The sequence below is a fragment of the Musa acuminata genome, chromosome BXJ1-5, assembly GCF_036884655.1.
Source record: "Musa acuminata AAA Group cultivar baxijiao chromosome BXJ1-5, Cavendish_Baxijiao_AAA, whole genome shotgun sequence".
NCBI classification, from domain to species: Eukaryota; Viridiplantae; Streptophyta; class Magnoliopsida; order Zingiberales; family Musaceae; genus Musa; species Musa acuminata.
Genome location: NC_088331.1, coordinates 39,963,095 through 39,980,826, shown reverse-complemented (window position 1 = coordinate 39,980,826; position 17,732 = coordinate 39,963,095). Strand labels below are relative to the sequence as shown.

The following is a 17,732-nucleotide window of genomic DNA, read 5'->3' as shown; positions in this document are numbered from 1 at the left end:
GTGTGGATCACCGCTAGAGAGGAGGACGCTTGACCTCCTTCACCCTCTCCTAAGGATCTGTAAGGAAACAGGGATATACGATCTCCCTTAGTAACACAATCTACTCTATACGTAGTTTCATGTTTCGTGGATTTTTGCGTACCAATCTTCGCACGACGACGAACATCTCTTTGGGAATCGGGGATTTTTTTTTTTCTTATTCTTCCGCTGCATATATGATGTCGCCCCCCTAGGATTTCCCAACACGAACTTCCTTGGCCTTTGCTTCACCAGCCTAGCCCCGGGGTCGATGTTGAGCTGGTGCTGGGTCACCCCCAAGTCAATCCCAAGCATCTCCTTGGAGGATCATGCGAACACATCGGCATTTTCCCTTAGGAAGTCGATGAGCTGAAGCTGATTTGCTTCAGGTAGTGTCGTCCTGATTTTTACGGTCAAATCGGGCTGGTTCCTTTTCAAGGGCACCTTGGTTAGTTGCTCTAGGGGCTCCAGGCACATCGGTGTCATGACTCCTTCTCGGGGATCTGGGACTTGACGGGGGCATGACTTCTCCGGGAGAGTAACCATTGTAAGATAGCATCGCCTTGATTCTCCCATATCGCTTCATGATTCCCCGATCCCTGCCAAAGTTCGAAACTTATTGGCCCGGTGGTAGGTAGACACCATCGCTTTCAGCTTGTTGAGCGTCGGTTGGTCGAGGATGACGTTGTAGGCTGAGGGTAGGTCGACTATCATGAAGGTAGTCATTATTATCTTGGCCCTTGGCTCTTCCCCAATAGTGACAGGAAGGATGGTGGTCCTGAGCGGGGAGATAGAATCCCTCGCAAACCCAGTGAGTGTTGATGCCATGGGGATGAGGTCCTCCTTGGTCAAACCGAGCTTCTTGAAAGCGTCTAGGTATAGTACGTCAGCAGAGCTCCCGGTATCAACCATTATTGTTTTGACTCAAGCGTCGGCGATCCAGATGGAGATCACCAAAGCATCATCGTGATGGGAGTGCTCAACCTCTTCGGCTCCGAAAATGATTTCAGGCTCGAGCTCAGGTCAGGGATGTTTCTTGATCACACTGCAGGCATAGGCCTTCCTCGCCGTTGAGCTGTTGCCATCGGCTACCGATCCTCCAGAGATGACATCGATATGTCTTTCGACAGGTCCCTTGGAGCGTGGAGTTGCTTCCTGGGATTCCTCGAGATAATGCCCGAGGTGACTTCTTTGGATCAGATCCTCGATTTGATGCTGGAGGTTGCGACAGTCTTCTGTGCCATGGTCGTAGTCCCGGTGGAACCTGCAATATTTGGACCAGTCTTTATGAGTTTCTTTTATGGGGTTGGGCTATCGCAAGAGACCCTTCTCCCTGATTTGAAGGAAGATCTCGGTACGAGAGGCGTTCAGAGGGAGAGGTGAGGGCCTTGGGAGTAGCAACTCTTGTTGGTCGGGCCTCTGACGGGGTTGCACCGGGGTTGCTGAGGTCGTTCCTCGAGACTATCCGGCCCTTGGCCTCTTTTCGTCCATGCGCTTTCCTGCCACTAGAGCTTCGGCAGCGATGTACTAGTTGGTGCGCTAGAGCATCTTGGAGATGGTTGATGGCGGCTTCTTAATCAACGACCAAAAGAACCTTGAGGGCTTTAAACTCATCAGAAATGCCTGCATTATTAAAGAAGGATGAGCATTCGAGAATCCCCATATTTTAGTGGTGAAACATGCCACGAACTGAGAGAGCGTCTCGTCCTCGCACTGGGACAATGCGAGTAAGGTGGCCATAGAGTGCTTGAGTCACACATTGGCGAAAAAGTTCTGCTCGAACTCCCTTGCGAGTTGGTCGAAGGACGAGATCGAGGATGGGCGTAGCCAGCTAAACCACACTCGTGCAAGTCCTCTGAAGGTGGTTAGGAATACCTGACACATCAGGGCATCATAGGTGTTGTAGAGGGCCATCTGAGCCTAAAACACAACGATGTACTATGTGGGGTCGGAGCCGTCGTTGTACGTCTCCAATGTCGACAGCTTGAAGTTGAGGGGTACAGGCTTGTCCTGTATTTCTTGAGTGAAGGGGGATCTGCCCGAGCTGCCTTCTCTTGTCTCGCCCCGTGACTTCTGGAACTCACACTAGAACTCGTCCAGGCACTGGTTGACATGAGACAGCTGGATTCTGAATGAGTCATCCGCTCGGAGTGGGGCGGAGTGGCTCGGCAGGGTGTGGGTATGCTCTGCTCAGGCAGGCCTCTCGGGTTCATCGTTTACTCTCGAGCTTCTCCCATCTTGACCTACTCCCTGTTTGGCCCTTGTTGTGTCGGGTCGGTCGGGGGAGCTACTAGCCGCATGATTTGGGGAATGAGTGGGATTATCATCTGCATCATCCCTGCCATTGCATGCACTTGCTTGGTCAGGCTCAGGAACACCTCGAGCGATATAGCCGAGGATCCCATGGTAAGTCCGGGAGGTGATAGCCCCGGGTCGTTGAACAGGCGCCAATAGCAATCTAGCGTTGAGGCCGGGATCCCCCCGTCTCAAAGGGCAGGGAGGGGCTAATCTCCGGACCCGATAGAAGGATGACCGACCGATGGTTCTCCCTCGGGGAGAGCTCCCACGAGATGCTCCTACGACATGGCCCTCCTTCTAGTGCCAAAAATATTGGTGAATTGATGCGCTGTGGCTGATGAGTCAGAACGGCCTAGTCCACGGGTCAATGTCGGGAGTCTCCGGTCGGCTGAGTTGGTTGCCGAGGTCGATCGAGCCCTTGCGAGGAGCGTCGGTGCCGGGATGTTGATCAACATATCCTGGTTCAGATGCCGGTGAGCGATCGGCCTTCGGGGCACTAGTGGACGACTGCAAGGTCGGAACGTTCGTGGCTCGAGGGTGGCCGCTTTCCTGTAAGTATGGCTCTCGTCAAGTGTTTACCGACTTTGGCCTCTCCGATGAGCAAGTCAGTGGTGGGTTCATTTGTTTATACCTTTCTGGGCCGAATGCTGGCCAGGGGGTTTTATATTACTGTACGAGGGTCGATCGTACGCGGGTTTAGCATGGTGATCGATCCTCGGAATGTGAGATGGTACCTTTGTGCGGTCGCCGTCCCGAGCTTACCGGGACAGGACATACCGAGCAATGCCTTGGTACAGTCTTTGGCTCGACGCATGGGGGTGCTCCTCTTATTGACTTGACTGTAGTGTGGCGTGACATCGATCGTGATGTGTCCTGGACCTAAAATATACCTTATCAGAAACCATTATTTATATCTTGTCTTCAGTGCATTATCTAAAGCATCTCTGATTCTTGGTTCCAAGGTTGGGTCTTCACGAAGCTTTCCACGATGTGGACGTTATGGTCGCCAAAGACCTTTTTATAGGTTTGATTGTGACGAGGAAACCAAATTGGAAGCGTAGCTGATAACTGTAACATTGCTTAGTGTTCGATGTTTCTGCTTATTTTTTCCGACTTTTTTGTTCAATCATTGAGTGTATGTGCAATGACCTTTATGGTTAAAGTACCTAAGTGGTTTCTTCCCAATAAATTAAACCTCTGAACCTCCAAGTTTTAAGAAGCTGATTGACTAATAATAATCATATTTTACATGCTATACGATTCATTGATAGTAATGAAGCAAAGAGCATCATATGAGCATATCGAGAACAAATACAAGACATGAATTCAGAGGCATATTTCATGCAAAGAGACAACTCTTTTCCTGCCCATTTTGGCCCAGCTGAAGAGGTCCCAGATGTGCTACTGAATTAGAGAGGTGTTCCTAAAAATATGCTGTCCAGGAAAGTATATCAGTCTTCTCTTTTGTGCAAGTTGTAAAATTGAAGTATAAAATTAGGAACACATGCCATCCTAATTGAAGTTTTAATGAATCATGTTTTTAGATTAACATCAGGCGGTGCGACTATAAAAGGCATCTCATGAAGTACACGAACAAAATAAATATTTTGTATCCTCAATTTATGAAAAATCAGAATGCATATGATAGTGTGGAATAAATATTTGAGTTGTTTGACCTATCTAATGTGTATCTTGCTAATCTACAATTAGGACTTGTCTTAGAAGATATTCCTCCAAATAAATATTAATTATGTTTGCTAGGAATTGAAGTACATTTCAAATATGAATGGACCTTTTCAATATAATATTTTGTCATAGGAATTTTCATACGAAGCATTGAGATCAGATTTCATATTTTATTGGTTAACAGGTTTACAAGAGTGGATGAAAACAGGTGTACCAAAACTGATTTCCAATGAATATTATCCGGAAGAAGTGAATTTTGTCAACAAAATTTCTTTTCTTTGAATTAGTAGTTTGATTGAGAAAGAGAATGAGTTCAGCTCCACATTAAGGTTGGTTATCTACGATTACAGTGTTTATAGACAGTTGTTCTATTTGTATGTATCATTTTGACTTTGTATTGTTGGTAGTCTATTGTCCTAAATCATCTTTTTCTATCATTTTCTTGCTTCTTGGAATTTTAAAGTATTAAGATAAAATCTCTCTCGTAACTTTTGGAGATTTAATAGAGAATGAATATATAAATTTAGATGAAAAAATTAGGCTAAGAAAAAATAGAAAGAATAACTTAAAGGTATTGTTCTTCGTTCAACAAGGTATACATGCGACAATCTTCTCAAGAATCATGGTAGTTACAATCTTAAAGCAAGTTCGATTAATACTTAAAAATAAATTTCAACAAGTGGTTATGATAAAACTTCAAACACTTCATAGTTTAAAATTTTGTTCATTAAATTAATTAATCAATACAAGATTTTTTTTATCAAATAACTAAAATTATTAGTCAAATAAAATCTTATGATGAACATCTTCATAATTATATTATTGTTACAAAAGTTTTAAGAAGTTTAACCCTCAAATTTATTTATATTTTTGTTGCAATTGATGAATCAAAAGATTTGTATACCTTTTTATTTGATAAACTAATGAGTTTCTTACCGGCACATAAAAAAAGTTAAGTGGGTCACTTAAGAAAAATGAAGAAGAAATATTTCGAGAGTCTTTTACTTCAAAAGAAGAGACAAAAAATATCAACAAAAAAAAGTGTCAAGGAGGATTTCATCATAGAGGAAATAGGAAATGGAAGAGGAATAGAATACTTTGATGGGTATGATGAATAAAAACAATCAAATCATGATTAGAAAAACTATAAAAGTGGAATTTAATATTATTATTATAAAAAATTTGGTCACGTAAAGATTAATTACTAGAAAAAAGAAAAACAAACATGATATGTAGATGAAAATAAAGAAAGTAATAAATTATTTATGACTCATAAACAAGTTAATGATATCTCAAATGATATTTAGTCTTTGGATAATATATATTCTAATTTATTCCACACGTAAGATCAATACTTAGAAATCTTAATGAAACTCAAAAGTTAGACTTAAAGATAACAAGCAAATCTAAGTAGAAGGAAAATAAACAATTAAGGTGAAAGCAAGCCAAGGGAAGGTAAAACACCTTAAAAATATTTTTTTTATTCCTAGTTTATCACATAACTTATTGAGTGTTAGACTTTAATGAATGATAGATATTCAGTTGAATTCGATGATGGTTCATGCATTATTAAAGATTAAAAAAAAAATTAATTTAATTATAGTAAATATTTGCATCACTCAAAATAAGATATTACTATTTTATGTTTCAAATGTTGAATTGTGTACTCTTCTTACAACTTGAGCCTAATTTGTAGTATTTAAGATATAAACATCTTGTAAGATTGTTAAGTTAAAAATAATAATTTTTAGATTGTCTAAAATTAGTATACTTATCTTATGTAATATGAAGGATGTATTTATGACAAACAAAAGGAAAAATTATTTTCTATTGAAAGAGCATCTAACTATTTTATATTAATGAATATTGATTTCTGTAGACCTGCTAATCATATGTTACTAATCATAGGTGTCTTGCAATCCAATCACATGAGTGATGGCACGTGTGACATTATACACACTTTTAAATATCTGAGAAGGACCAAGGATTATTTACTAGTATATGGAGGAAGTAGCATTAGGGTTAAGGACTATAAAGACTCGAGTTTACAGTTCAATATTGATTATCGTAAGTCATTTAGGGTGTAAGTTTATATTAAATGGAGGAGTAGTATGATGGAAAAGTTTCAAGCAAGATACTACTACTGACTCGACCATAAAGGCAGAGGACATTATTACGACAAAAGCAACAAAGGAGGGAGTCTGGATGAAGAAGTTCATCACATATATAAGAATTGTGCCAAATAGAAAGGAGTCAATTCCCTTATATTACGATAACAACGATGTGATTACTCAAGCAAAAGAATCTAAGTCTCATCAAACGTCTAAGCACATTCTGATAGGGTTCCACCTGATTAAAGAGATCATAACCGTAGAGATGTATTAGTGAAAAGAGTTTCATTCGAAGATAATGTTATTATAATAATTATCTTATATTATCTTTAAGTATCATAGGGGTATAATGGGGATAAAAAATATAGATGATTAGTTTTAAGTCAGTGAAAGATTGATAATCATATATGCCCTATAAGTCAATCACATGAGTAATAAGACATGTGACACAATACGTACTCTTTTTATAAGCTCTAGGTGGATTTGCGAAAGTGTGTCATCCATATGGTCAATACATGCATACATGTGTTAACACCCAAACAAAAGAAAGTCTTTACCTTTCTGTCAGAGTCGGCTGCCTTGAGAAACCTTCTCATGAAAACGTCAGGAGTTGGCACGGACATATTGAATTGCAATGTATTGAGGATCAGCCTTTCCTGCTCGCAAAAGTTAAATAAAAAACAATTGTTCAGCTATTCCAGAGTTTTATTTATGGCAGCCAGCCTACCATGACTACACAAGCATGAAAAAGACTATTACCATATCAAGTATTTCATCCCTCGTGTAAGCTCGGTCAGAGATGAGCACTAGATCCTCTACCACTGGGACAGAGACTTCCTCGTACTTGCAAGCAAGAAGCATAGCTGTAACTCCCACCAATTGAAGCTTCTTTCTTACGACAGTTTGTCTCGCTAAAAACCGATCTATGATATTCACAGTTAGAAAGAGAGTCTCCTCCATCAGCTCAAATTTGTAGTGCACCTGTGGAGGAAAGTTTCAGGAATAATCATAGAGTCTATAAAATTAGTGACCAATGACATAATGATTCTTGAGAATCTAGTATATATTCAATGTCACGTTCACCTCTATAAGCCAGTCGATGAGAATAGCTCTCATTTTTTCATTGATGTCAAATTGGTGGGACATGTACTGGGGACTCGCACAACCTGTAACCTGTATAGGAATGCATTCATTGCATGTCAGGTAATGGCAATCATGTCAGCAAAAGAACTATGATTCGATTATTAGCTTTTTTCAAGTGAGAATAATTAGCATTTAGAGTCTTAATCCCAGATCGATCAATGCATTGTTTCAAATAAATCACTGCAAGTAACTTTCATATTACTGGGGGGTCAAAGTTCACCTCGGTTTGTCTATAGAAGTTGTATATCTCTTCTACATATTCAACCACTGCAAGTGGGTTATTTGAATCACAGCTATCGATATCCGGAACAGTCTCAGCAACGATATCCTCCATTTCGACCTCCTTGAGATCGCAGTTATCCTACAACATTAATTGCAATTAAAATGGCTCATAAATGAAGTACATTTATAACAATTGCATGAACTTAAAATTCTTCCCATCAAAAGACGCTAAGCAGTTTGGGACAGACCATTTCTTCCGTCTCTTCTACCGTGGGCAACTCTATGTCATCACTTAAGCTACAATTATCCACATCGATGGGAATAGAACTATCCAAAGCAGTTGAACTTGGTACAGATGGTGGCAACATCTCGTACTGGCTCTCGTTTCCCACTTGCTCGTACTTACATATTCAACAACTGCAAGTGGGTTATTTGAATCACAGCTATCGATATCCGGGACAGTCTCAGCAACGATATCCTCTATTTCTACCTCTTAAAATTCTTTTCATCAAAAACTTCAAATTCTTTCCGTCAAAAGAGTACGTCTGTTATCGATGAATCGAGTGAATTATTATGAAAATAATAATTCACTGAGCGAGTTCTGATAGGTATAACTCACGGCCAACTCGATATTAGGCCTAGAGGGTCACACATATATGATAGGCATTACAACGAGTAGAGGTTCGGATATGAGATATCCACTTAAGCCTCTATCTTATTGGATATCCAATAAGCTCCTTAATTATTGGATCCTATGGATGAGATCCAATAAAAGCTACTGAGAGATTATTGGATAGAAATCCACTAATCTAAGAGGCTTTGGTAGTTGGATGAAGATCCAATACCGAATAGGGTAGGATCCATCATAGTTAAGTTGATAAGGACATCTATAAATAGGAGAGAACCAAAGGCCCATAGGCTAGAGGCTTCTTGGTTGCTACCTCCTATTTCTCTCCCCTTCTTCTCCTTAGATAGCAAGTGTGAAGATTTAGACAGTGATTTGATGAGCGTCATCGTAGCCCTATTATATGGATCATCACTAGAGATGACACTTGACCTTCTTCATCATCTCCTACAGATCTGTAGAGATTTAGGAATATATGATCTCCCTAGATAAAACATAACTATCTCACACATAGATTTAAGTTTCACAGGTTTTTGCGCATTAATCTTCGCACGACGATGAATACCTTTTTGGAAAATTTGAGGTTTTTAGTTTCTATTCTTCCATTGCGCATGTGATGTCGCCTCCATTTTTTCCTACAAGAGCCTGGTTCTCTTAGTTTGTTTAACAACTAAAAGAGATTAAATGATATTTTCTAACAATCAAGAGGGTCACTCTATCACGTATCCTGCTATGTTTAGTGGGACGGACTATACTTATTGGAAGACACAAATGTGAATTTTCTTGATTTCTATGGATTTTGATTTATGAAATATCATTGAATATGATTTTTAAAAATATTTTAAACCAATGAATTAATGGAATGATTTTCAGAAGAAAACGTTTTCTTTAAATGCTAAAGCTATGAATACTTTATTTTGTGCTTGAGATAAAAATGAGTTTAATCATATTTCTGAAACTACATATTATATTTGTCACACACTTAAATTTACTCATCAAAATATAAATATAGTAAAAGAATATAAGATTAATCTTAAACTGATTAATAAAATTTTAAGATCTCTTTCAAAAAATTGAAATCCAAAGGTAACTATAATTTAAAAAGCAAAGGACTTAAATAACTTTTTTCTTGAAAAACTCATAGAATCATTAATGACATATGAAATGACTTGCAAAACATATAACGAATAAGAGGAAAACCTTTCAAAGAATAAGAATGATATTATACTTAGAACCACAAAAGACTACTCGAACGAAAGCTCAAGTGATAATGATAACTTAGTACTCCTTACAAGAAAATTTAAAAAGTTCATGAAAAGAAACAAAGCAAATTTTATAAGACAAGAATCTAAAAATCAAAATAAATTTAAAAAGGATAGAATAATTTGTTATGAATGTAAAAAGCCAAGGCATTTCAAAAATGAGTATTCAAGAAAAAGCTACTAGTACAAAAGAAGACAAAAGCACTCAAGATAATTTGGGATGAATCAAGTGCATAAGAAGACGAATAACAAACTAACGAAGATAAAGTAGCAAACTACGTATTGATGGCTTTCAGTGATGAGATATATGATAATTAAAATTTCTTTACGTTATGATGAATTACTTGATGAATTTTATAATTTATATGATGAACTTAAAATAATTAGTAAGAAATATAAATTACTAAAAAAGAATCATGTATCTCTCTCTAATGAATTTGATAAATTAAAAATAAATATGATAATTACATATTAACATCTTGTACTAAATATGAAGAGTTAGACTCATTCAAAAAGAAAAATATGTTATTACAACAAATATTAAAAAAAATTAAAAATAAAAATAAATCATTAAACATGATTCTTGTTAACAAAAGTTATGTACATAGAAAAGAAGAAATTAGCTTTATGAATAGTAATACTCAACAAAAGCCAACTATATTTGTAAAAGGACCTACATTACAAATTCTCCCTAAAGTTAAATATAATTTTATGGAAGATGTGATCATTATATTTATACATATTCATCTAAACAATATAGTTCTCATAAATTAGTTTGACTTTTTAAAGAATCATAAATGATTTGATGTCAAAAGTTAAGAAAGGTAGATCTAACCATAAATGACCCAAAGTTAAATGGGTACCTAGAACAAATCTATCTTTCTTGTAGGTATGTTTCCAAATAAGAACTACGAGCAAAAGATTAAATTTTAATAATAGATGATCAAGACATATAATCGGAGATCCAACACACTTCTCAAAACTCACTAGCCGAAACAATAATAATAAAGAAAATTATCGATATTGAATATTTAGTAATAAATCAAATCTTTTAATTGAAAATGTTCTTTCAATAAAAGGTTTAAAACATAAATTATTAAGCATTAATTAACTTTATGATAAAGGGATAAAATATTAAATTTAAATTTAATGCTTGCATTTCAAATAAGAATAATTCTATGAATTCTTTAAGAAGTAATAATATTTATCTTGATAATTTTCATGATCAAGCTTGCTTTTCGATTTTAAACGATGATGCATGACCTTGGTATAGGAGATTAGGACATGGAAGTATGAAATTAATCTCACAAATTGGAACTAAAGAACTTTAGTTATTTTTTAATTTTATAGAAATCTATCTATGTTACTTTTAATGAATTTTTCAAAAGTAAGAAAAATAATTTTGATGATAATTTTAAATTTTATAATTTGAATTTGAATTTGAATTCTTCTCTCCAAAGTAACTTATATATATCTAATTCCAAATAATCCTTATCCAAAGGAATGTAAGTATATAAAGGTATATCCTAAGAAGCTAATTATTGGAGATATATCAAAAGGTGTTCAAACTCACTCTTCAATGAAAAATATTTATTCAAATGCAAGAACTTTTACTATTTATTCTTATATGATTCTTTTCTTTTACTAAAAAGAATATTTATCCAAACAAATCATGATCTTTCACTTAACTTCTGAGATTCATAACTTAATATTTATTTTATATTCAATCGCTTATGATTCTTTCTTTTTACTAATGATTAGGAAGGAGATTTATCTAAATGAATCGTAATCTTTTATTTGATATTTATAACTTAAGATTTATTTTATATAAATTAAGATCTTTTATTATTTGTTCTCGTATGATTCTTTTTGTTATTTACTAAAGAGGAGATTTATCCAAACGAATCATGATCTTAATTTCTCCATATTCATGACTTGAGATTTATTTTATATGAATCAAGATTTTTTATTATTTGTTCTCCTACAACTCTTTTTGTTATTTACTAAAGATGAGATTTATCCAAATAAATTATAATCTTGATTTCTTAGTATTCATGACTTAAGATTTATTTTATATGAATCAAGATCTTTTATTATTTATTCTCCTATGAATTCTTTTTACTATTTACTAAAGATGAGATTTATCTAAATAAATCATGATCTTTCACTTGACTTTTTGATGTTTATGACTTAAGATTTATTATGTATGATTCTTTTGTATTTATGACTTGTAAACTCCAATTTGTTGATAATAAATGAGAAGAAGAAGCCCATATTTGTGTTGATGACAAAACAAGAGAAATAACAATTATGTTGAACAAGGAGACTTATGATGTGTTTATAACTTTTCATTAGTAATAACTCATGCCTAAATTTTACTAGTTATTTTTTAAAGCTTGATTAAATATTTGGGCTCGCAATGATATATCAATTTGAATTTATCTTAATTTGAATTTAAAAGTATTATTTAAAAATTCTATTTTGAATTCAGGATAATAATATTTTTAAGATGAAATAAAAAAAATGGAGTTTTGTTAATATCTCATCGTCAATTGACCTTTCATGACTTGAATTTATCCTTGATATTAATATCTTTCATATTATGATTGGAACATTGATGTAAAGGGAGAAAAGTAGCACCATGATACGATGGTATCCTTCTCTTCTTTTTTTAGGATGACAACGGGGAGAGAGATAAGTAGTAACTTACATATTTCAAAGAGAAGTAAAAACTTATATATTTCTCTTTTTTTATGATGATAAAGGGGAAGAAGTCGATTGTATTTTTGATATCGTACAAGATTATGATGTTGGCAAAGAAAGTTACTATAATTATTTTGATCTTTGTAACGAAAAGTGAAATTATACGCAATGAAAGTCACTATAATTTTTTATTTCGATTTGAGTTTAAAGAGTTACATTAAAAAATTATCTTTTTTATTTAAGTTTATTTTCTAAATAACATATAGATATGGGGAGTTTGGTTATAACTCTGTCATCAATTGATTATCATCATAAAAAAGGGAAAGATTATTGAATCTTAAATTTTGATGATGAAATCAATTGATGAGTTTATGGACTAATAAACGTTTGAGATAAGTGACGTAGGAGAAACTTCGATCATGAACTTGAATCATTAAAGTAGGAGAATCAGACGTTAGGCCAGAGAGCATCATGTTAGATATTGGACATTGAGTTAGAGGATTGGTCGATGTGCCGAAGGATGGACTTCATGCCATGAGTTTGGGCATCGGGCCGGAAGGATCAAATATTACACCAAAAAGATCGGATCTAGAATGGATGCTGCAAGAGGTCAACATATTGATAAATCAAGCAATACGCCAAAGGAAACAATGATGCACCAAAGGTTATAACGAAGTACTAGATGAACAAATGGCATACCAGACAATATAGGCTTCATGATTATGATTGTTAAGTCTTGATCAAAGTCATTTAGAGTCTAATCGAGTTGGTTTTGGGAGTAACCATGATAACTTGATTAGGAGCCCATTAGGCCTGAATCAGGATTGAATTAGGCATGTTGGAAGGCTAATTCAGTGACTTGAGATTTAGTTGGTCAATGGTGCTACTAGAGCCTAAGTTCCTAAGCTATGTCAAGTAGTGGTACCACCTAAGCAAGTGATGGTACCACCAGAGCCCAAGTTGTGTCAAGCGGTGATACCACTAGAGCCCTGGTTCCTAGGCTCTGATAAGCGGGGGTACCGCCCAACGCAGGCGACAGTACCGTCAGTACACAAAAAACCTAGGGATATAAATTTTTGGCTCTATTTTTGAAATAATTTGAGGTTTATAAATATCTCACTCATGCTTGCTTGATATATATAAAAAAGAGCAAGAAGTCTTGAGGATAAAAGTATGTAAACTCTCTTTAAAAATATTGAGTCTCTTCCTACTTGAGTTTAGAAGTCATTCTAAGGGAGGTGTGAGGTCTTCTTATAAAAGAGATGTGTGAAGGTTCTCTCCTATGCTTGTGAAAAGGAGAAAGAGTTGTAATAAGGGTAGTTGATCTTCGTCCATTGAAAAGAAGATCGGTAGTGAAAGTCGGTAGCCTTGAGGGAAGAGAAATCGGGAGTGGACGTAGGTCAGGATGATCGGACCACTATAAATCTGATTTGTATTTCTCTTTATACTTTTTCTTACTATTACTAACTGATTTAGTTGCTCACTATCCTTACTCACATTATAAGTTAAACACATTTTCAATACGAATTTATTTATCAAAATTTTTTAAATCAGAACTTTATTTCGAAAGTACCAATTTACGTCCTCCTCTCTCTTAGTACCTTTACAATCCTATCATCTAGCAGCTCAAATAAAATGAAACATATTAAAAATGAATGTCAAATCAGTGTTTCTTAATAGAGTTCCTAAAGAAAAGGTATATATTCAATAACCTCCTAGTTTTATTATTCAACAAGATAAGGTATATAAGTTAAAAATAATATTTCATGGGCTTAAACAAGACCCGTGAGCATAGAATTCTTAGATAAATACTTATTTTATTCAAAATAGGTTTTCTAAGTGTCCACATGAACATGCTCTCTATACACAAAATTTAGCTCTGATGAAGATATCTTATTTGTATGCCTATAGGTATATGATTTAATTTTTACAAGCAATAGTAGCTCAATAATTAAAGATTTTAAGTACTCTATAAAGGAGTTTGAGATGACCAACTTAAACCTAATGACTTATTTTCTTATACAAACAATGAAAAAATTTTATGTCACAAACAAATTATGCAAAGAAGGTTCTAAAGAAGTTTTCAATGAAAGATTATCACCCTACAGATACACTTGTTGAATATAACACCAAGTTGTAGGTGAAGGTAAATATATTAATTCAACTTATTATAAAAGTCTAGTTGGATATTTAAGGTATTTGACAAGCACTCAACTTAATATACTATTTGGAGTTGAGTATATATTTCATAAGTAGATACATGGAAGCTCCTAAGACATCTCATCTAAATATTTCAAAAAAAAATTTGCTCTGATATATTAAAGGGACAATTGAGTGTGAAATATTTTATTCAAAATGTTAGAGCTTATTGAATATAATGATAGTGATTGGCCAGAAACTATTATGATTTGAAAAGTACAATCAAATTTGTATTTTATTTTGGTCAAACTACATTCACATGGTCTTAAAAAATATAATATATCATTGCTCTGCTAAGTTGTGAAATAGAATATATGGTAACATCTTCTTATGCTTGTCATGCAATATGGCTTAGAAGATTACTCCAAGAACTCCATATACTACAAGAGAAGTCAACCAAGATTTATGTTGATAACAAATCAACTATTGCTTTAACCAAGAATCTAGTCTACATAAAAGATCAAAGCATATTCACACAAGATTTTGTTTTATGAGAGATCATATCAAAAACAAAGAAGTGAAGTTACATCATTTCAAGACAAATGAACAAGTAGCCGATATACCTACAAAACCTCGTAAATTTAATATATTTCAAGAACTTCAAAAAAAAACTTAGCATATTAAATAGAACAAGTATAAGGGGGGAGGGGGAGAACGTTGAATTTAAACTTATTAAAATATTATAAAGAGATTAATTTCATCAAAAAAAAATTTATTACATCAAGAAAGAGGTTTATTGCATTAAGAAGATAAATTGACTATTGATTCTTGAAAGAGTTCATTTTGAATACAATTAATATAATGTATTATAAACCCCATATGTTAGGGCATGAAACATATAGAGTTTTGAAGTTATAAAAAATTTTGAATAAAAAATAGAATATCTTATCTTTGTCTTACTCTTTCTTCTATGATAAATGTATCCTTTCTTCCTATTAAGTTCAATAGTATGCATATGTTGAATATGTTAAATTGAAGATGCAAGACCTGCACCATGAATTTGACGAGTGCATAAGCAAGATCTTGAAGAAATTGAGTGGGCATCTTGTGACTACACAGGATGATAACTTGTGATTTTAAATGGCCACGGAACCCCATTAACTATGTTTATTTTGCTAAATATTTTTTTTTTTGTGTGTGTTTTATTTTCTTCGATTCCTGTGCATGAAAAGCTATCAAGCAGCAATTATGTATTTCTTCCGTGTTTTAACACCATCTTCAGTGGCTTCTTCTAAGTGATCTTTTTTTTCTTTTTTTTCAATATTGATGGCAAGGTCAAAGCCAATTGATGGTCATTATTTTCTTTATCCTTTCTAGATGCAACTTAAATAATAGCAGACCCTTTTGGTCTTATTTGTTGGTTGGGTATTTGTTTTCCAGCTGACAAGAGATTGAGCATTTCATAATGAATGTCTCATATAGCTCTCAAAATATTTGCTGTTATCTTATGCAGAATCATGATGATTAGTATTCCTTTTTTTCTTTTCCAGAACATGTCAGAAAAGCTGACTTGATCACTATCATACAATCAATCATGGGGGCTAACAAAACAATTAGATGATCAACAACCTTTATGGTCATTATGATCCTTAGAATAACTAAGATTATTGCCTTGATGTTGACAAATTACCTAGTCTGACCTGGAACCCTAAATCTTTATCCGGATATGGACTTTTCAGTAGTTGATCGTCTGGATCGCAATCTGTGATGAGAATATCAATCATTCAGGTTGAACTTTTCATGGTTTGGAATCCGGGAGTAAGTTGGTCTCTTGACTTTGATCTATTTTACTTTGTACAATATATAATCACCAAGTTCAAAATCTGACATCCATTTTGCTTGGATGTCCTTATTGTTTCAGGAGATACACATAAACCTTCTTACAAAGATGAGTTCACTGAAGTAGAAGAACACCGACGAGAATGGTAATTGATTCTTTGGTGCAGCTCAACTCAAAATGAGTACGAAGTGACCACATACATTGTCGATCTCATCGGCTCCGTCGGGAGATGTCATTCTACTTCAAGATTTGTTGATGCTGAAATGCCACTCTTCTGTGCCTCTCATCTTCAAGAACAGTCTCAGGCTCTTCACCGTGCAAGTTGCTGCTGCAGTCTTTCCTGCTTCCATGATAAACAAGAGATAACCTGCAGTGCAGTTAGCTCCATGTTTATGGGAGTGTTCCAGATGCTGATGACCTCTCACCAGAGCAAATTTTGTCTGGCAATATCATTTTCTTCTTCTTTCTTTGTTTAGTACACAGTGGATGGCTTGTACACTTGTAGTTTGGTGAACAAAAGCAGACACATTTGATACGTACATTTCACAAGATCACAAGTAGGTGGAAATAAAAGTAAATATATCCTTTTCTTGATAGTATGTCCCATTTGTAACTATCTGCAGTGCATTATTACCTTGTCATGATTAACGAAAAGGTCTAAGTGGATCATATCAAGGTCGGATGCTTGTTTCCAAAGAGGATCTTCCTCAAAGAATGCTGAGATATTTGTATGCGAAGCCTAATCATAATATGTATATGTTGCTCTAATCTTAACTCAGTATCACACCAGTATCCAATGCTACCCATTTTCTTCAGATGGAGGTCAATGTCCTATATATATAACTCGTACAACAACAATAAGATGACATAATGTCCAAACAATGTGGGTTCAACCATGCGAATTTTTTTATGCATTGAACTCAAGGAGAAAAATCTTGGCCAATCTGGCAAACAAGAAGAGTCCAAAAATGAAGGAAAAGATACAGGACGCAATCGAGACAAGCAAGCCTGACATTGGATGTACATGATAAAAGCAGTCAAACAGAAGACAGCTGCACTATATATGTATCTATATACACACACAGAGAAAGAGAGAGAGTTGGGGAGGGTTGCTCTTTCTGATGGACTGTTGCAGGTGGAGCTCATGCAACGAGAGCTCCTCTCTCACAGTGGAATATTCCAGGATAGATAAAACAAAAACATGGACTGTTTCAATGCTGAAATAAATCTTGTGGTGGCCTAATCTTCTTTGGCTTCTGTGCACTCACCTTTCAAGGATTTGAATGCTTTTCAAGGAGAAACATGACAGCTGCTGCTTCTGTTTCTTATCAATAGTATAAGTCCAATATCAGAAGCTGGTCATCACTGCCTTTCACCATTTATTTATGTATGACATGTGTTCTTTTTTCTCTCTCTTTCTGTATACAATGGGAGCTTAGGTTCTTGACCAACACTTTAATCTGTGTGAGTGATTTCCACTCAGATTAAGGTAATTGACTGCAGCTTTAGGAACATATACAATTAGTGATAAGTTCATATCTAAATATGAACTAATGTGATAGATTGTTCCCCAAACATTTTGATTCCTGCTTAGATTAATAACATATATATAGGATCATAAAACATGCAAAAATGTTCTGATGTTCCTTACATTTTCTAGATAAATTACAGCTCAAAACATTAGC

At 35.0% G+C, this 17,732-nt stretch overlaps 1 protein-coding gene across 1 annotated transcript; it reads right to left on the bottom strand.

Moving 5' to 3' along the window:
- Nucleotides 1–1,041: 1,041 nt before the first annotated feature.
- LOC103985962 (cyclin-B2-4-like) lies at nucleotides 1,042–16,397 on the bottom strand. Its single transcript, XM_065183359.1, has 9 exons — nucleotides 16,328–16,397; nucleotides 15,908–15,969; nucleotides 7,727–7,879; nucleotides 7,477–7,617; nucleotides 7,197–7,286; nucleotides 6,873–7,094; nucleotides 6,637–6,769; nucleotides 1,344–1,587; nucleotides 1,042–1,282 (listed from the first exon to the last, which is right to left on the bottom strand). Exons 1-9 carry the CDS (start codon nucleotides 16,395–16,397, stop codon nucleotides 1,042–1,044), a joined length of 1,356 nt encoding a protein of 451 aa, XP_065039431.1.
- Nucleotides 16,398–17,732: the final 1,335 nt, after the last annotated feature.